At 46.9% G+C, this 22014-nt stretch overlaps 1 protein-coding gene across 1 annotated transcript in view; it reads left to right on the forward strand.

The window, feature by feature from the left end:
- LOC119964240 (regulator of G-protein signaling protein-like) overlaps positions 1-20571 on the forward strand; it is a 54374-nt gene extending 33803 nt beyond the window's left edge. The window contains exon 4 of the mRNA XM_038793522.1: positions 20419-20571. Coding sequence (XP_038649450.1) covers positions 20419-20571 — 153 coding nt within the window. The remainder of the gene's footprint in view (positions 1-20418) is intronic.
- The last annotated feature ends 1443 nt before the right edge of the window (positions 20572-22014 follow it).

The following is a 22014-nucleotide window of genomic DNA, read 5'->3' on the forward strand; positions in this document are numbered from 1 at the left end:
TCAACAGGGACCTACATTTGTCTTCACCAATCTTTTTGTCTTCACGTACCTATAGAAATTTGTACAGTAAGTTTTTATTTTCCCCTCAAGCTTACGCCCATACATTTTCCCCTTGTTAATCAATCCCTTGCTCTACCTTTGCTGAATGCTAAACAGCTCCCAATCCTCAGGTCTTTTATTTTTCCTGGTCAATTTGTATGCCTCTTCCTTTGATCAAATACTCTCTAATTTCCCTTGCAAGCCATGGTTTGGCCACCTTTCCTGTTTTACTTTCACATCAGACAGGAATAAACAATTGTTGCAGTTCACCCATGCACTCTTTGAATGTTTGCTATTGCCTATCCACTGTCATCCCTTGCAGTAATGATTCCCAAACCATCATAGCCAACTCGCGCCTCAGATCATCTTGGATTCATTTATTTAGATTCAGGACCTTAATCTCAGAATCAACTACGTAATTCTCCATCTTGATGAAAAATTCTGTCATATTATGGTTACTCATCCCCAAAGGGGCTCTCACAACTTCCGCATTGCACAATACCCAGTCTAGGGTGGCCTGCTCTCTAATTAGGTCCGCAACATAATATCCTCTATGATAGTGTGACTAATTTGATTTGCCCATCCTATATGCAGATTTAAATCGCCATGAGTAGGGATGTTCCTTTATCGCTTGCGTCTCTAATTTCCTGTTTAATGCCACATCACCACTGCATATATCAACTGGGGCACAAGGGATCAAAGGATATGGGTGGGGGGGGAGGCGGGATTAGTCTATTGAATTGGATGATCAGCCATGATCATAATGAATGCTGGAGCAGGCTTGAAGGGCAGAATGGTCTCCTCCTGCTCCTATTTTCTATGCTTCTACAGTTTAGGGGTCTATATACAACCCCCACTAACGTCTTTTGCCCCTTGGTGTTTCTCAGCTCTACCTATACAAATTCCACATTGTTGGAGCTAATATCCTTCCTCATTATTGTGTTCATGCGAGGAGGGGCTTTGGTGTAAGGTGCTTCGGAGAGTGAACACCTCCACCTCGTGCGTGAGGTTGGAGCTGATACAGCTGAAGGTGGTAAATAGAGCACACCTGTAGAGAGCTACCATGCGGATCTAGTGGCACTTGCGAACACTAAAACTCAGTTGAAATTTGAGTTAAAACTTCTTGGGTGCAAATAAGAATCATTTATTGCCTCTATTTGATTACAATTGAGAGTCACTTAAATCTTATTCTCTAATAAGTCCGACTAGCAAAAAGGACTTAAAGAGAAGCAACTTGTACACAATTTAACTTTTTAAATAATACAGAAATGGTTTCTTGCTTACAGCAAAACAGCTTGCATTTACTTCAAGAGTTAGAGTGGAAAAGTGAAAATATAGTGACAGCGAATAGTTTAGGTCAAAGTATAGAATGATCCGGATAAAGATGGCTGTACGGACCTTCACAGTTATATGAAATCATATCAGTCTTCAGCCACCTATCTACACCTCTAAGTCATCCTAATTGGTTTGGGATAGAATCAAATGAGTTTGATTTGACGGTTAGCTGTCAATCTTCAATGTACAACATTAGCTTTAAATGTTTCATGTCTGCATACTTGTGCATGTTATGGAATGTGATTCTGTGCTGTTATCGCGACCAGTTTAAACTGGCCTTCTGCTGTCTTAGCTATTTTCAATATTGTGAACAATGGTGCCTTCATATTACTATGTAGTTGCTATGGTGTTGCTATGTCCTTGATCTGATAAATGGTACCGCACAGGTATAGTGTCAAACTGTCTTGCAAATGTATTTGTTAGCTCAGTAAAAGTGCTGTTTTAATCTATAATGGAATTATGCTGTTTCATGCTGTTTTGAGTCTCTATGTTTTGAGATGGCCTGAGATTATGAGTGAATGTAAAATGGGTACTGAAAGACTGGGTCTTAATATTTACGCTAAATAGCTATCTTTTACCTGTCAGGTGTATTAGAAAATAGTGATTTCTACAACACCTCACAAGGGCGAGGATGAGCCGACTCTTTGAGGGGGTAGAGGATGTGTGTGAATATTGCGGGGGGCTGCCGCAAACCACATTCATATGTTTTGGTCCTGTCCAAAACTGGAGGATTACTGGAAGGAGGTTTTTAGGGTAATCTCTAAAATGGTGCATGTGAAACTGGGCCCGGGCCCTCGGGAGTCCATATTTGGGGTGTTGGACCAGCCAGGGTTGGAAACGGGTGCAGAGGCAGATGTTGTAGCCTTCGCCTCATTGATCGCCCAAAGGCGGATCCTGTCAGGGAGGAGATCAACCTCTCCACCCTGTGCCCTGGCATGGCGGGGGGGCGGGGGGAATTCGTAATTCGTGAGAAGGTTACGTTTGAACTGAGGGGAAGGATGGAGGGGTTCTACAATTTATGGGCATTATTCATTATGCACTTTCAGGAATTGGATTACATCGAACGCTGGGCGGGGGGAGGGGCAGTGGTTGGGGATGGTGGACTGCATATGTTAATGGTGACTTTGGGTGATTCCTGATTCCTTTCTGTTTGTTTATGTGAACATGTGGGCTGTCGTGTGGGGGGTTGGTGGAAGGATGGGATTGTTGTTATTGATATGGGGATGGACATTGTATTCGTTACTGCTTAGTGTTTGTTGGTGGGTGTAAATTTGGAAGAAAATGTGAAAAAGGAAGAGAATAAAAATATTTTGAAAAATGATTGTGTTAATTCCCTCTTTAAGCAGCACTGCCACTCGACCGCCTTTTCCTTTTTGTCTGTTCTTTCTAAATACTGAATACCCCTGGACACCCCATATCTCTGTAATCCCAACTATATCATACCACTTACATTTATTTACCCAATTAATTCATCCATTTTATTGTGAACTCTACGCATTAATGTACAAATCCTCAAGGCTTGTCTTTTTACCACACCTTGTCCTACTCCCATTATTTTTCACTATGGCCCTATTTGATTCTGGACCTTGGTTTCTCTGCCTATCACTTTTCTTATTCCTCTTTCTTTCTGTCTTTTGTTTTTTCCTTGATTTTCCCCTCCTCAGACTCCTTGTATATGTTCCCACCCCTCTGCCATTTTAGTTTAAACCCTCCTGAACCACTCTCGCAAGTACTCTCCCTAGGACATCAGTCCTGGTCCTGCCCAGGTGTAACCCGTCCAGTTTGTACAGGTCCCACCTCCCCCAGAACCGGTCCCAATGCCCCAGGAATCTGAAACCCTCCCCCTCACACCAACGCTTCAGCCATGTATTCATCCGGTAGGTCCTGTCATTTCTACTCTGACTAGCATGTGGCACCGGTAGTAATGCTGAGATCACTACCTTGAGGTCCGACTTCTCAACATTCTTCCCATCTCCCTAAATTCGGCTTTTAGGACCTCATCCTTTGTCTTTAACCAATGTCCTTTGTACCGACGTGCCCATGACCACTGGCTGTGCATCCTCCTCCCCCAGAATGATCTGTAATTGCTGCGAGACATCTTTCACCCTAGCTGCAGGGAGGCAACATACCCATCCTGGAGTCTCGTTTGCAGCCACAGAAATGCCTATCTATTCCCCTTATGATTGAATCCCCTAAAACTATTGCAGTCCCAAACTTCTTACTCCTGCCCCCTGCAGCAGAACCAACCGTGGCGCAACAAAATGAGGCTGCTGCTGCTTTCCCCTGAGAGGTCATTCCCCTCAACAGATTCCAAAGCGGTGTATCTGTTTTACAGGGGAATGGCCATAGGAGCTCCCGGCACTGCCTACCTAGATCTCTTGCTCGGCCTGGTAGTCATCCATTCCCTTCCTGCCTGTGGAGTCAGGGCCTGCAGTGTGATCACCTCTTTATACCTGCTGTCCGCAATACTCTCTGCCTTGAGGATGCTCCACAGTGCCCCCACTCCAGCTTTGAAACCTGGGCTTCCAGGAGCTGCAGCTGGAGACACTTCCTGCACACAGGCTAGCCCCAGGCACTGGAAATGTCCCTGGCTTCCCTCGTAGAGCATACCGCAGCTTTGAGCTCTCCTGCCATGACATGCTACTTTAATTGAAACCTTTGGAAAATGCTTGATATCAGATTATATCCAATCCTTTAGGGTCTTCTTTCCTGGCCCTCGTTACCACTGAATATACAAACTACAAACCACAAAAAAACTTTTCAGACAATAAGTGATAAATGTAGTAAATACTTACTGAACTTCCCCACTGTGACATTATACAAATGTGCTACATGCAAAGAGCTAATGTTATGTTAAGCCTAGCCACTAGAGGGAGCTAAGGGACAGTACTATAAATTGCACTGGCTCTTGGGCTCGGGGGAGGAGATTAGGTTTGGTGCAGAAGAAGACAAGAATCATAATTTGTGCAGAGATAGTTAAGATATAATAGTTATAGTTAGTAGGTAGAGATAGTGTTAGTGAGTGTCGTTTAATTCTTACATGTATACTTGCTATTCAGAACTCAAATGTAGTAGTGTTAATAAAATTAGTTTAGTTCTTCAAAAGAGCTTTGTGTATCTTTGAGATCACTACGCCTTCCATCCTGGAAATCCCTCACAAAAATCATCACATGGTACCAAGAGTTTATTCCCGAAAAGCAAGCAGTGAGAAAGAAGAAAGGTAATAAATCAGCGCATCGCTACACATCTGAAAATCTGCAAAGACTGATGAAGAACCGAAACCAACATGGATGCTGTGCAAAAACCAGATAACTTCAAGATGTCCGGTAAACTAAGTTTGAATTCGAAAATCTTCAAGCAGCCGTGTAAGTCTTTCTCTCTGCCTTTGCACTTGAATCACCTCCTGATACTAGAAAAATAGGTGTCCTACTAAATTTGGCAGGTCCGCAAGCATTTGAACTGTTTAACTCATTTGATTTCTCAGAAAATGAAGTTAAAAATTAGTATGAGAAAATAATGGAAAAATTTGACTCGCATTGCACAAAGCAGGCCAATGAGTTGTATGAAAGATACACGTTTTAAAAAAGCGTGCATCTAAATGGGGGAATCTTTTGACTCTTTTCTAACTGATTTGAGACTCCGAGCGCAATCCTGCAATTTTTCCTCGGAATCACAGAATCAATCCTGCGTGACCAAATTGTGTTTGGCATATTTGAAGAGCAAATGCAGGAACGTTTACTAAGAAAACCAAACTTAGCTTTGGAAGAAACAATCAACCTCTGTAAAGCAAGTGAGCAAGCCTCCAATGAATACGCTGAATTCTGATCCCGTGAAAAAGGTGCGGACCTCAGCAACGTGGTCGGCGCCATTGCCTCTGTGGTGCAGTTTAAAACAAATCGTGCTGCAGAAGGTAGACGTTTTCGCGCAGACAAGGGTAAGAAAAATACACGAACGGACATTCGACGTTCAGTGCATGTGCAGGATCAGTTCGCACATGCTCACTTTGGACAAGGACGCAAACTGGAAGTTGATCAATTTGCGCATGCGCACAAGAGGTTTACGCATGACGTCACCAACATTATGATATGTACACGCTGTGGACACTCCCACTTAAAGCAACACTGTCCTGCATTTGGAAAAAGGTGTACAACATGTAACACACTCAATCATTTTGCTACACAATGCAGATTTAGCACAAGAACACAGCAGATCATTTAAAAAAGACATTTCAACAGTTTAAAAACAGTATACAAAACATGGAAGAAGAAAAATGTTAATCAAAGATTGATCTCACTATGCCTACTTCACTGGACAACTACATAATAGAAGCAATCACTTAAATAAATGGAAACAATAATGCTGATAAACCAATCAGGCAACGATCTGATATAAATAAAGATTGGATAGAAACATTGATGAATGGATCAGAGGTACAATTTAAATTGGACACTGGTGCACAATTAGAAACCCATCCACAATATAAAAATCACATTGTAGATTAACAGATTACAATGGAAATGAAATAGCAACAAAAGGTTCATGCTACCTTATAGTTCAGAGTGGTGACATTAAAATTCCATTTGATTTTGAAATTGTGATGACACAAGATCCTCACTTATTGGAGTAGATGCAAGTATGCAGCTTAACCTGATTCAGAGGATTCACACTGCCAACTCTTTCCCTGCTTCGAAAGATTTAGTGCTTGCAGATACGTTATCCAGATCCACAATGCACGAGGATAACAGTTGACGTTGTACTCAGTAATGAAGCACAAGCCAACTTCATCACAGCAATGCTATCTGTCACAGATACTAAACTACAAATAATCAAGGCAGAAACTCTACGAGATACGACACTGCAGCAAGTGATACAATATCTACGTACTAACTGGCCCAATTGAAAATGTGCAAACTTTCGCAACATCAGAGAAGACCTAACAATCATAGACAACTTTCTATTGAAAGGCGACCGTACAGTAATTCCATCATGTCTTAGACAAAACATTCTCATACAAATCCACGAAGGACAGCAAGGCCTTGACAAATGTTGAAGACGAACACGGCAATCGGTGTATTGACAACTACATTCAACAGTGTTGGATATGCCAAATGCACCAACCGGCACAATGTAAGCAAACCTTAGTGGAAAGCAAACTAGTTACTCAACCATGGACTAAAGTTGCCATGGACATATTTTACCTTCCAGACGTTCTCAAATTATCTGACTCAACAACACATTCAGTTGTCAGGGAAACGAAAAATATATTTGCCAGACCTGGCATACCAATTACTGTTGTCACAGACAATGGACCATGTTTTAGCAGCCGGGAGTGGTTATAATTTGCCAATGACCATAACATCACACATGTAACTTCTAGCCCACTATACCCACAGGCGAACGGAAAAGCTGAGAAAGGGGTAGGAATTGTGAAGCAGTCAAAAGAGCAATGGAGGACAAGAAGGACTTTGATTTAGCACTGTTAGCATACAGGGCTACACCATTGTCACGGGGCTTTCTCCAGCACAACTATTGATGGGACGAAAAATACGTACGACGCTACCAACTTTAATTGTTCCAAACGAAAAGGAACAAGTCGTGCATCAGAAAATACAGCAACTGAAGAACAAGCAAAAGACATTACAACAAAAACTCCAAACCACTATCTACACTCCGAGAAGGTGAGATTGTACACATTTGTAATCCTGAAGGTGGATGGATGGACATTGCAAAAGTACTCAGTGCACTCACACCAAGATCATACGTCATCAGAACATAATTTGGAAAGATTTTTCATAGAAACAGAAGAGATATCTTGAAATTTAAACAACCTGTTACATTCCCAGAATCTGCTACAACGAGTCAACAACTCATATTTCCTACAAATGACTTTCCAAAAGCTATATTGTCAAATGTACCAGACAATTCAAATAACAATGCTGTAACATTAAGAAGGTCTACAAGACATAGGAAACCTCCAAATAGATTAAATCTGTAAATCTAACATTCGTTCTATCATTGTTGACATGTTGTATGATACTTTAACCAAGAAAACATATAGCCATTCAAACTTGTATGGAAAAGAAAAAAAAATGGAACATTTTTTCTCAAAGAAAGAGGGATGTGACATTATACAAATGTACAACATGTGAAGAATTAATGTTATGTTTAGCCTAGCCACTAGAGGGAGCCAAGGGTCAGTGCCATAAATGGCTCGGGGAGGAGATTAGATTGGAGCTGATGAAGACAAGATTCATAGTGGATTGTCGAACTAGTTAAGATATAATAGTTATAGTTAGATAGAGATAGTGTTAGTGAGTGTAGTTTAATTCTTAAATGTATGTTTGCTATTTAGAGTAAGTGCTGAACTCAAACTTAGTAGTTTTAATAAAATTAGTTTAGTTCTTCAAAAGAGCTTTGTGTATCTTTCTGATTACTACGCCTTCCATCCTGGAAACCCCTCACAAAGATCATCACACCCACTACACCAATCAGCTCTCTCCCTTGTAGCCTCTACTGTTGCTGCAGGACAAGACCACAATCTGAAAATTAAAAGTTAGAAAAGAAAGAGAAAATGCAAAAAGTACCTCTTCCCGCTCAGCACTGAATTCCTACTCTGCTTCAAATACACGATACCCACGCTCACTCTGGCTGTGTCTCACTCCGGATGTGCTCTCTCCCACAACTCGTGCTCAAAGCTCCCCCCTCACTCTCTAACACAAACACACTCTCTCTTAGATACACACACTCACCCATCTCTGTCACACACACACACAAACTTACCTCTCTCAGACACACGCACCTCTCATTCACACGCACGGTAGCATAGTGGTTAGCACAATTGCTTCACAGCTCCAGGGTCCCAGGTTCGATTCCCGGCTGAGTCACTATCTGTGTGGAGTCTGCACGTCCTCCCCGTGTCTCCGGGTGCTCCGGTTTCCTCCCACAGTCCAAAGATGCGCAGGTTAGGTGGATTGGCCATGATAAATTGCCCTTAGTGTCCTAAAAGGTTAAGTGGGGGTTGCTGGGTTACGGGGATAGGGTAGATACATGGGCTTCAGTCGGGTGATCTTTGTAAGGGCCGGTGCAGACTCGATGGGCCGAATGGCCTCCTTCTGCACTGTAAATTCTATGAAATTCTATGATCAGTTCTCTCTATCTCACATACCTCGCCTCTCTGTCTATCTCACACACTCTCACCTCTCTCACTCTCCACACTCTCAATTCTGTCTCCCCTTCACAGACACACACTCATCTCCTTTCCTGTTGTACAAACAATTTATCTCTCTCTCACGCACACACATCTCACACTCAAACTCACCTCTTTCTCTGACACACACAAACTCACCCCTCTCTCACAACAAACACACTCACCTCACACACACTTAACACTCTCGCATACACACTCATCTCCCTCTATCATACCTACACTCACCTCTCGCACACACAAGTTCTTCAGGGAAGTTATAGATAGCTCAGCAGACTGTCATGCACACATACCTCACACACACAAACTCATCTCTCTATCTCACACACAAACTCACCTCACACACCCTTAACACTCTCTTACACACACACAAACCTCTCTCTGACACATTCACTTCTCTATCACACTCACCTCTGTCGCTCTCTCATCTCTCTCTTATTCTCACATACACTCACCTCTCTCACACGCATACTTATCTCTCTCTCACACCAACACTCATCTACCTCACATACAAACACACTCACCTCTCTGACACACACTCCATCTGTCTCACTCACACACACTCACCTCTCACACACATTCAGCTCTCTCTACAAACGCTCTCACCTATCACTCAGATACACGCTTAGCTCTCCCTCACACACACTCACCTCTCACACAGTCACCTCTCTTTCACACACATTCACTTCTCTCTTGCACACTCAACGTTCTCACATACACACCACCTCTCTTTTTGTTACACACACACACCTCTCTCTCATAAACACAACCAGCTCTCTCACACACGCTCACCTCTCTCTCTCACATACACACCCCTCTCTCCTGCAGTTAACACATTCATTTCTCACACACACATTCCTCTATTCCACACATGCAGTCTCCTCTTTCTCATAACAAACACACTCCCCTCTCTCTCACACACAACTCACCTCTCCCACAATAAGCACACTCACCTCTCTCTCACACACACTCCTCTATCTCACACACATCCACATCTCTCACTCACCCTCACCTTATTCTCATGCTGTGATGAATGCATACATTTCAGATATATTGTATTCTATGTATTTGGGCAGTAAGGGTTAAATGCCTGGGGTGTGTCATCTGACTATTGCAGTCATTTATTTTAAAGTCCTGGTTTAAAATGAAAAGTGGGAATCAATATTTTTGACCATAGCCAATGTGTTTACTAGATTTATGGAGGCCTTTCCACGAAGATGGTTGTAGAGGAGTGAACTTTTGTTTTATACCAGATATGAGCTACTAATAAAATCATAGATCTATTTTTATGCTGACGTTCTTCAGGGAAGTTATAGATAGCTCAGCAGAAAAACAATTTAAATCAACTTCGTATCATCCAGAATCACAGGGGGTGTTAGAAAGATGGCATCAAACTTTAAAGACCATGTTGAGAGCCTAGACTCAGGATTATCCAGAGGATTGGGATAAAGGAATTCCATTTGTACTATTTGCAATTAGGGATGCACCTAATGAATCAACTAAATTCATTCCGTTTGAAATGATTTTTGGTCATAAGATAAGACGAATGCTTAAATTAATGATGGAGAAATTGGTGAATCAGAGTTCTGAGACTACGTTGTTGGACAACATGTCAAACTTTAGGCCGAGATTAGCTATAGGGCTAGTGAGTTGACTGGAAAGTATTTAACATTGTCACAGCATGTGATTAAAAAAGCGGTGGATAAGAAATCCTAAAATTTGTAGTTTTGTTAGTGTGGAGAAATTATTAGTGTTGTTACCAATGGTAGGTGAGCCATTAAAAACAGGATTTTGTGGGTCTTATCAAATTGAAAGGAAATTGAGTGAGATGAATTAATACAAGAACACCACACAGAAGGAAACCTCAGAGTATGTCAGGTTACAAAGGATATTTTGATAGAAAAGGAAAGAAGTAGGACGTGGTAGTCATAATTCAGAGAGAAGAGACAAATCTTGATGATTATGAATTTGACATTCCTCAAACAGAATTGAACAATGAAGAAATGATAAGAAATTGGGATAAATTACTGTGACAAATGCAGAATTTTAGATATGTTGTATTATAAACATTTGGAAATGTAAGTGTTAAAAACACTTAAATAGGGTTTGAGTGTGTTTGACTGTAGTGGTCATGTTTTTAAAATAATCTTAGTTTGAAAGACCAGAAAGCTTTTAGGAGCCAGAGGTGAAATTGAGCATCATAAAGGCCTGGCCAAATGCATTGACTAGGGGGGAGTCCCTGGGACGTTATTGTGTTTTCAGCCTTAAGCATGCACCTGCAACATTCCAAAAACGAACCAACAAAGTCATTTCATCACCGAGGAATCATAGAATTTACAGTGCAGAAGGAGGCTATTCAGCCCATCGAGTCTGCACCGGCTCTTGGAAAGAGCACCCTACCAACACCCCAGTGAAGAGGCCGGGAACCGTTGAATGTGCCAGGATGAAGGCGTCATGTGCATTGCCCGGGTATTGGGCGCAGACGTGCAAGTTGTGAATCTAATGGTCACAAACCAGCTGTACATTCATCAATGGAACCCCTTTCGGTTTGTGTAGAGCGGCTTGTCATCTGCAGGTGCTCGTAGCGGGACACGCATCCCGCCGATCACCCCCTGGACCCGGGGCATGTCAGTGATGGCACACTCCGCTCTCTCTCCCTCATTCACTTCGGGGCAGTCCTCCAGCCATGCTGTGCCGGAAAAGCAGCTCGCTGCAACGCAACATGGCCAGTGAAAGCTGGGTGACCTATCTCCCGGGATCTACCTGGCTCAAAACACCTCGCGAGACTGAATGCAATCATCGGAGACGTTGCAAGGTGAATCCCATTCACAGTGGGAACTTTTTAGCAAATCTGGATATTAGAGCAAGGCAGAAAGCCTAACTGCAGATTGGCAAGGTACCGGAGGCTTTGGGATTCAATCCCTTTGCCTCCAGGATCCAGGCGAGTGTCGTTTGGCACTGGTCCACAAATGGGGACCAAACTGAACAGCACTTGTGGGGGTCTCCAAGGGGATCGGAAGCCCCCAGCTGCATGCCCTTTGGGCAGGATGGTACCCTAGCCCTGTTGGTGCCACCTGGGTGCCAGCCTGGCAATGCTGAGGTGCCCAGGTAGTACTGCCAGCTGGCAGGGGCACTGCCAGGGTGTCGGGTTCTGTCTGGGGGCGACATCGGGGACTTCTTTGTGGGCCTCGGTGATCAGGATGCCATTGTAAAAATCGGGGCTGTGTGGCCTCGGCTGCACGCTCCCCGTTCAGGCCCCTTATTCAAAGCCAGTCGCATTGAATAGCCGTGTGTTTCTCAGCACTGCGAGTGCCAGGAACTCGCGGCTAAACGCACTCTCTCAGGAACTTTATTCCCTTTGGGAAGACTGCACTCACTCACCTCACTCTCACACACTCACCTCTCTCACACACTCACCTCTCTCTCACACACTCACTTACCTCTCACACACACTTCCTCTCTCACACACTCACCTCTCTCACACACTCACTCACCTCTCTCACACACTCACTTACCTCTCACACACACTTCCTCTCTCACACACTCACCTCTCTCACACACTCACCTCTCTCACACACCTCTCTCACACACTTATCTCTCTCTCACACACTCACTCACCTCTCACACACTTACCTCTCTCTCACACTCACTCACCTCTCTCTCACACACTTGCCTCTCTCACACACTCACCTCTCTCACACACTCACCTCTCTCACACACTCACCTCTCTCACACACTTACCTCTCTCTCACACACTCACTCACCTCTCTCTCACACACTTACCTCTCTCCCACACACTCACCTCTCTCACACACTCACCTCTCTCACACACACTCACTCACCTCTCTCTCACACACTCACCTCTCTCTCACACACTTACCTCTCTCTCACACACTCACCTCTCTCACACACTTACCTCTCTCACACACTTACCTCTCTCACACACTTACCTCTCTCTCACATACTTACCTCTCTCACATACTTACCTCTCTCTCACACACTCACTCACCTCTCTCTCACACATTTACCTCTCTCTCACACACTCACCTCTCACACACTTACCTCTCTCTCACACTCACTCACCTCACTCTCACACACTTACCTCTCTCTCACACACTTACCTCTCTCACACACTCACCTCTCTCACACACTTACCTCTCTCTCACACACTTACCTCTCTCTCACACACTTGCCTCTGTCTCACACACACATCTCTCTCACACACTCACTCACCTCTCTCACACACCCACTCACATCTCTCTCTTACACTCACTCACCTCTCTCACACACTCACTCACCTCTCTCACACACTCACTCACCTCTCTCACACTCACTCACCTCTCTCACTCACCTCTCTCTCACACACTCACTCACCTCTCTCTCACACACTCACTCACCTCTCACACACACTCACTCACCTCTCTCACTCACCTCTCTCGCACACACTCACTCACCACTCACTCACACACTCACTCACCTCTCTCACACTCACTCACCTCTCTCACTCAATCACCTCTCTCTCACACACTCACTCACCTCTCACACACACTCACCTCTCCCACACACTCACTCACCTCTCTCTCACACGCACTCATCTCACTCTCACACACTCACTCGCCTCTCTCTCTCTCACACTCACTCACCTCTCTCTCACACACTTACCTCTCTCTCACACACTTACCCCTCTCTCACACTCGCCTCTCACACACTTACCTCTCTCTCACACACTCACTCACCTCACACACACTCACCTCTCCCACACACTCACTCACCTCTCTCTCACACGCACTCATCTCACTCTCACACACTCACTCGCCTCTCTCTCTCACACTCACTCACCTCTCTCTCACACACTTACCTCTCTCTCACACACTCACTCTCCTCTCTCACACACTTACCTCTCTCTCACAAACTTACCTCTCTCACACACTCACCTCTCTCACACACTTACCTCTCTCTCACACACTCACACACCTCTCTCACACACTTACCTCTCTCTCACACACTCACTCACCTCTCACACACTTACCTCTCTCTCACACTCACTCACCTCTCTCTCACACACTTGCCTCTCTCACACACTCACCTCTCTCACACACTCACCTCTCTCACACACTCACCTCTCTCACACACTTACCTCTCTCTCACACACTCACTCACCTCTCTCTCACACACTTACCTCTCTCCCACACACTCACCTCTCTCACACACTCACCTCTCTCACACACACTCACTCACCTCTCTCTCACACACTCACCTCTCTCTCACACACTTACCTCTCTCTCACACACTCACCTCTCTCACACACTTACCTCTCTCACACACTTACCTCTCTCACACACTTACCTCTCTCTCACATACTTACCTCTCTCACATACTTACCTCTCTCTCACACACTCACTCACCTCTCTCTCACACACTTACCTCTCTCTCACACACTCACCTCTCACACACTTACCTCTCTCTCACACTCACTCACCTCACTCTCACACACTTACCTCTCTCTCACACACTTACCTCTCTCACACACTCACTCACCTCTCTCACACACTTACCTCTCTCTCACACACTTACCTCTCTCTCACACACTTGCCTCTGTCTCACACACACATCTCTCTCACACACTCACTCACCTCTCTCACACACCCACTCACATCTCTCTCATACACTCACTCACCTCTCTCACACACTCACTCACCTCTCTCACACACTCACTCACCTCTCTCACACTCACTCACCTCTCTCACACACCTCTCTCTCACACACTCACTCACCTCTCTCTCTCACACACTCACTCACTCCCTCACACACACTCACTCACCTCACTCACTCTCTCGCACACACTCACTCACCACTCACTCACACACTCACTCACCTCTCTCACACACCTCCCTCTCTCACTCAAATCACCTCTCTCTCACACACTCACTCACCTCTCACACACACTCACCTCTCCCACACACTCACTCACCTCTCTCTCACAGACGCACTCATCTCACTCTCACACACACTCACTCGCTCTCTCTCTCTCACAGCTCACTCACCTCTCTCTCACACACTTACTCTCTCTACACACTTACCCCTCCTCAACACTCGCCTCTCACACACTTACCTCTCTCTCACACACTCACCTCTCACACACACTCACCTCTCCCACACACTCACTCACCTCTCTCTCACACGCACTCATCTCACTCTCACACACTCACTCGCCTCTCTCTCTCACACTCACTCACCTCTCTCTCACACACTTACCTCTCTCTCACACACTCACTCTCCTCTCTCACACACTTACCTCTCTCTCACAAACTTACCTCTCTCACACACTCACCTCTCTCACACACTTACCTCTCTCTCACACACTCACTCACCTCGCTCACACACTTACCTCTCTCTCACACACTTACCTCTCTCACACACTCACCTCTCTCACACACTTACCTCTCTCTCACACACTTACCTCTCTCTCTCACACTCACTCACTTCTCTCTCTCACACTCACTCACCTCTCTCTCACACACTTACCTCTCTCTCACACACTCACCTCTCTCACACACTCACCTCTCTCACACACACTCCTCACCTCTCTCTCACACACTCACCTCTCTCTCACACACTTACCTCTCTCTCACACACTCACTCTCTCACACACTTACCTCTCTCACACACTTACCTCTCTCTCACATACTTACCTCTCTCACATACTTACCTCTCTCTCACACACTCACTCACCCTCTCTCACACACTTACCTCTCTCTCACACACTCACTCACCCCTCTCACACACTTACCTCTCTCTCACACTCACTCACCTCACTCTCACACACTTACCTCTCTCTCACACACTTACCTCTCTCACACGTTCACCTCTCTCACACACTTACCTCTCTCTCACACACTTACCTCTCTCTCACACACTTACCTCTCTCTCACACACACACACATCTCTCTCACACACTCACTCACCTCTCTCACACACTCACTCACCTCTCTCACACACTCACTCACCTCTCTCACACACACTCACCTCTCTCACTCACTCACCTCTCTCTCACACACTCACTCACCTCTCTCACTCACCTCTCTCTCACACACTCAACTCTCTCTCACACACTCACTCACCTCTCTCTCACACACTCACTCACCTCTCACACACACTCACTCACCTCTCTCACTCACCTCTCTCGCACACACTCACTCACCACTCACTCACACTCACTCACCTCTCTCACACTCACTCACCTCTCTCACTCAATCACCTCTCTCTCACACTCACTCACCTCTCACACACACTCACCTCTCCCACACACTCACTCACCTCTCTCTCACACGCACTCATCTCACTCTCACACACTAACTCGCCTCTCTCTCTCACACTCACTCACCTCTCTCTCACACACTTACCTCTCTCTCACACACTTACCCCTCTCTCACACTCACCTCTCACACTTACCTCTCTCTCACACACTCACTCACCTCTCTCTCACACACTTACCTCTCTCTCACAAACTTACCTCTCTCACACACTCACCTCTCTCACACACTTACCTCTCTCTCACACACTCACTCACCTCGCTCACACACTTACCTCTCTCTCACACACTTACCTCTCTCACACTCACCTCTCTCACACACTTACATCTCTCTCACACACTCACCTCTCTCTCACACACTCACTCACATCTCTCACACACTCAGTTACCTCTCTCTCACATACTTACCTCTCTCACACACTCACCTCTCTCACACACTTACCTCTCTCTCACACACTCACTCACCTCTCTCACACACTTACCTCTCTCACGCACTCACCTCTCTCTCACACACTCACTTACCTCTCACACACACTTCCTCTCTCACACACTCACCTCTCTCACACACTCACTCACCTCTCTCACACACTCACTTACCTCTCACACACACTTCCTCTCTCACACACTCACCTCTCTCACACACTCACCTCTCTCACATACCTCTCTCACACACTTACCTCTCTCTCACACACTCACTCACCTCTCTCTCACACACTTGCCTCTCTCTCACACACACTCACTCACCTCACTGTCACACACTCACCTCACCTCTCACACACTTACCTCTCTCACACTCACTCACCTCTCTCTCACACACTTGCCTCTCTCACACACTCACCTCTCTCACACACTCACCTCTCTCACACACTCACCTCTCTCACACACTCACCTCTCTCACACACTCACCTCTCTCACACACTCACCTCTCTCACACACTTACCTCTCTCTCACACACTCACCTCTCTCACACACTTACCTCTCTCCCACACACTCACTCACCTCTCCTCCACACACCTCTCTCTCAACACACCACTCTCTCTCACACACACTCACTCACCTCTCTCGCACACACTCACCTCTCTCTCACACACTTACCTCTCTCTCACACCCACCTCTCTCACACACTTACCTCTCTCACCACATTACCTCTCTCACACACTTACCTCTCTCACATACTTCCCTCTCACATACTTACCTCTCTCTCACACACTCACTCACCTCTCTCTCACACACTTACCTCTCTCTCACACACTCACCTCTCACACACTTACCTCTCTCTCACACTCACTCACCTCACTCTCACACACTTACCTCTCTCTCACACACTTACCTCTCTCACACACTCACCTCTCTCACACACTTACCTCTCTCTCACACACTTACCTCTCTCTCACACTTGCCTCTCTCTCACACACACACACATCTCTCTCACACACACTCACTCACCTCTCTCACACACCCACTCACATCTCTCTCATACACTCACTCACCTCTCTCACACACTCACTCACCCTCTCACACACTCACTCACCTCTCACACACCACTCACCTCTCCCACACACTCACTCACCTCTCTCTCACACGCACTCATCTCACTCTCACACACTCACTCGCCTCTCTCTCTCTCACACTCACTCACCACTCACTCACACTCACTCACCTCTCTCACACTCACTCACCTCTCTCACTCAATCACCTCTCTCTCACACACTCACTCACCTCTCACACACACTCACCTCTCCCACACACTCACTCACCTCTCTCTCACACGCACTCATCTCACTCTCACACACTCACTCACCTCTCTCTCTCACACTCACTCACCTCTCTCACACACTCACTCACCTCTCTCTCTCACACACTCACTCACCTCTCTCTCACACACTCACTCACCTCTCTCACACACTCACACCTCTCTCACACACTCACTCACCTCTCTCTCACACTCACTCACTTCTCTCTCTCACATTCGCCTCTCTCTCACACACTTACTCACCTCTCTCTCACACTCACCTCTCTCTCACACACTCACTCACCTCTCTCAATTCTCTCTCACACCCACTCACTTCTACATTATACATACACCCCTCGCTCTCTTACACACAAACACATACCCACCTCTATCACCCACAAGCACAAACACACACATTTATAGATTCACGTCTCTCTCTCCTTTCCCTCGATCTCTTCTCCAAGGACACAGCCTATGTTTTCAGGCCCCATCCTCTGCTCCCAGGACCCGGTTTCTGTTTTCAGGCTATATCCTATGCTCCCAGGCCCCGGCCCAATCCCCCTAGTACTGGCCCCTGCTCCCAGGTCCCACCATCTTCTCCCAGGCCCCACCCTCTGCTCCCAGGCCCTTGCCACTTCTCCTAGGTCCCAGCGATTGCTCCCTGGCCACATCCTCTGCTCCCTGGCCACATTGTCTGCTCCCAGGCCCATTCCTCTGCTCCCAGGCCCATTCCTCTGCTCCCAGGCCCTGTCCTTTGCTCCAAGGACACGTCTGTTCCCACACCCTTCTTCCAGGCCCGTCCTCTGCTCCCAGGCCTCAACACCTTCTCCCAGGCCCCATCCTGTGCTCCCAGGCACTGACCTCTGGCCCTGGCCTGCTCCCCACTGCTGTCCAAGCATATGCCCTGTGATTGTGATTTGCCATGCTCCACTGCCCATTCCCCAGACCGTTCGCCTTTGGTCTGGCCCTAAATTTGCTGCTGGCTGAATTTGCCTCTATTTCCAGTTCTTCCAATCAGAGGCCAGCTTCTCAGGGCCTACCGTTGCAAATGCAGTGTGGAAACCACCTTTGATTGGACAAGCTGGGAGGCCAGATCTACCACTGTACCCCAGGGATCTAGGGAACCCAGTTTGGAAAATGCTGGTTTAGTGCATCTGTGTTTGATTAGGAGAATCTGGCTACCGTTTTAAGCTTACCGTGCTTGTTTGGTTAAGCCGGTTGTTGATTCAAACTAAAGTGAATTGAGAAGCTGGTAGAGGCTGACCATTTTGAAATTTTAAAGCACGGTAAATACATCTGTTGCCCACTGAGAAACTGGTGTCATCCCTGCATTGCTGTGAGGTTAAAAGGTTCACAATACACAACACGGGACTGGGAATGGGCCTATGGGATTGGGCCTGCGGGACCTGGACTGGGCCTGTGGAACTGGGATGGGCCTGAGGGACTGGAACTGGGCAGGGCATGTGGGACTTGCCAGGGCATTCAGGATTGTGCCAGCTGTCGGGGACTGGGTAGGGCCTGTGGGACTAAGCAGAGCCTGTGGGACTGGGCAGGGTCTGTGGGACTGGGACTGGGCAGGGCCTGTGGGATTGGGCAGGGTATGTGGGACTGGGACAGGGCAGGGCCTGTGGGACAGGGCAGGGCCTGTGCGACCGGGACTGGGCAGGGCCTGTGGGATTGGGCAGGGTATGTGGGACCGGGACAGGGCAGGGTCTGTGGGACTGACCAGGGCCTGTGGGATCGAGACTGGGCATGGCCCATGGGATTGGGCAGGGCCTGTGGCACTGGGACTGAGCAGGGCCTGTGGGACTGAGCAGGGCCTTTGGGACCGAGCAGGGCCAGTGGGGTTGGGATGGGCAGGGTCTGTGGGGCTGCGACTAGGCAGGGCTTCTGGGACTGGATAGGGCCTGCGGGACTGGGACTGAGCAGGACCTGTGGGACTGGGACTGGGCAGGGCCTGTGGAACTGGAACTGGGCAGGGCCTGTGGGACTGGGACTGGGCAGGGCCTGTGCGACCGGGACTGGGCAGGGCCTGTGCGACCGGGACTGGGCAGGGCCTGTGGAATTGGGCGGGGTATGTGGGACTGGGACAGGGCGGGGCCTGTGGGACAGGGCAGGGCCTGTGCGACCGGGACTGGGCAGGGCCTGTGGGATTGGGGCAGGGTATGTGGGACTGGGACAGGGCAGGGCCTGTGGGATTGAGACTGGGCATGGCCCATGGACTGGGCAGGGGTATGTGGGACTAGACAGAGCAAGGTCCTGTGGGACTGACCAGTGCCTGTGGAGATCGAGACTGGGCATGACCCATGGGATTGAGCAGGGCCTGTGGAACTGGACAGGATCCTTGGGATGGGGAGGATAGGGTTCAAATTTGGGGTTCAGCGGACAAGGCATTCTTATGAGATCTTGTCAGGGATGTATGACTGTTTGAGTAAACATCCCCATGTGCTCACTGTTAGTGGTGAGACTGTGATGGGGGGGGTGGGGGGGGGGCACTTGGACAACCAGCGCTGGTGTGCTGTAATCACAGATCTTACACCTGCACGCCCTATTGGAACCAACCTCGGTTGGCCCACTGTTCTTCACATTTGGGGCTACTGTAACGTGGTATCGAGATGGAAGCCTAAACATAGGCGATGGTTGGATTACGGCTTCATTCCTGTTGCGAGTACCTTTCTCACGTGTTCACTGTCTGTCCTATTCACTGTACCATGAGAATGTAGTTAGCAGCTAGAAGGTACGGGGGGTGATGTTTTTCCGTTGAAATACTAATTTCAGTGCTGTGTTTAATTTCAGCGCAGTGATGTGACCGGATTTCTAAAATGGTTGGAAGAATATCGTTTGCCCCATTTCCTGCAGACAGATCTGTACCTCCACTTTGTCCTGTGCGAGTTACTGCTGGGCGCAGAAATACCCGAGATATCAGGTGTGTGCAGCCTAAAAACATAATCTGCTTCAGTCAAAATGATTCTGCTGATTGTAGATTTCCAACAGTCTAGGCTATTGGGCCAGTGCAGCACTGCAGGAGTGCCCCACTCTCAGACATGCCATGTTAGCTGTGCCGATGACAACAAGCTCTCCATCTTTGACCCTACCACTACCTCTGTGTTATCCGACTGCCGGACATGCAGTCCAGGATGCCTTCCTGTTTAAGACTGGGAAGACAGAAGCCATCGCCTCTCGTCCTCAATACAAACTTTGTTCTCCAGTCACTGACTCTGTCCCTTGCCCTGGACACTCTTGGGTTGAATCAGACCATTCACAATCTTGACGTCATCTGATTTGTCCCTGACCCCATTATCTTTTCTGCCTCAATCACCTGAACTGTCCCTTTCCATCTTGGTAGCTAACATTTCGAGTCTGGATGACTCTTTGTCATCCACACTCCAAACATTTGCTCCCTCCTCTCTCCACAGATGTTGTCAGACCTGCTGAAATTGCCCAGTGTTTTCTGTTTTTGTTTCTGTTATAACCTGCCTGCCTACCATTGGCTGGGGACTAATGACAATCCCACAATCCTTTGGGAGTATGAGCTTCCCCAATGAGGGGGGGGCGGGCGGAGAAATCATTAGCAGACTCCCTGCATAAATAGAGCTGGCCAGTTTGGAACCAGCTAGAGAGGAGTGAGCAGCAAGGGAGTTGCTGCTGCTGTTGGATATATGTGTTATTGTAAACAAATGTTATTTCTTTCTTTCCTTCAACTCGTGCTGGATTCTTCGTGGCCCTCACAAAAGTTTCAGATTCCAGCATCCGCAGAAATTTGCTTTTCTATAATTGCAAATGATTGTTTCTGTTGCATGTAATAGCATGAGCACTATTCATACAGGGAAGTGCATTCTGATTCCCACCCATTAGTCTTTGACTATATACCAGGCCATTTAGGGGTACGTAGTCAAATTTGGTTCGTTGGCGGTGAAAGGTCTGCTTTCAGGAGGAAGCAATAATGCTGAAATATCGAGTGTGAAATCTGAAAGTCATGATGTGGAGATGCCGGCGTTGGACTGGGGTGAGCACAGTAAGAAGTCTTACAACACCTGAAGAAGGAGCCGTGCTCCGAAAGCTCGTGTTTGAAACAAATCTGAAAGTGACATTCATGGCTATAAAAAGGATATTTGTGTTTTAAAGAAGGACATTAGAGACGGTGTCTATGTTAACTGGTGACACTTAGACAAGGCCCATATTGTCAAGATACCGGTGTAAAAGGAAGATTCAAGAATTGAGTAAAATCAAGATTTAAACTAAAATTGAGACAAAATAAAGTGAAGAATTGGTTAAAAAGGGAACTGATGTGTGCAGCTGTCTGAAAGGATGTTTTTGATTTGCGAATGAACGTAGCAGTAGTGTCAGAGGCCCTCCTGTCTATTTCCTTTGTTTCCACTTCTTTTATTGTTT

The sequence above is a fragment of the Scyliorhinus canicula genome, chromosome 4, assembly GCF_902713615.1.
Source record: "Scyliorhinus canicula chromosome 4, sScyCan1.1, whole genome shotgun sequence".
NCBI classification, from domain to species: domain Eukaryota; kingdom Metazoa; phylum Chordata; class Chondrichthyes; order Carcharhiniformes; family Scyliorhinidae; genus Scyliorhinus; species Scyliorhinus canicula.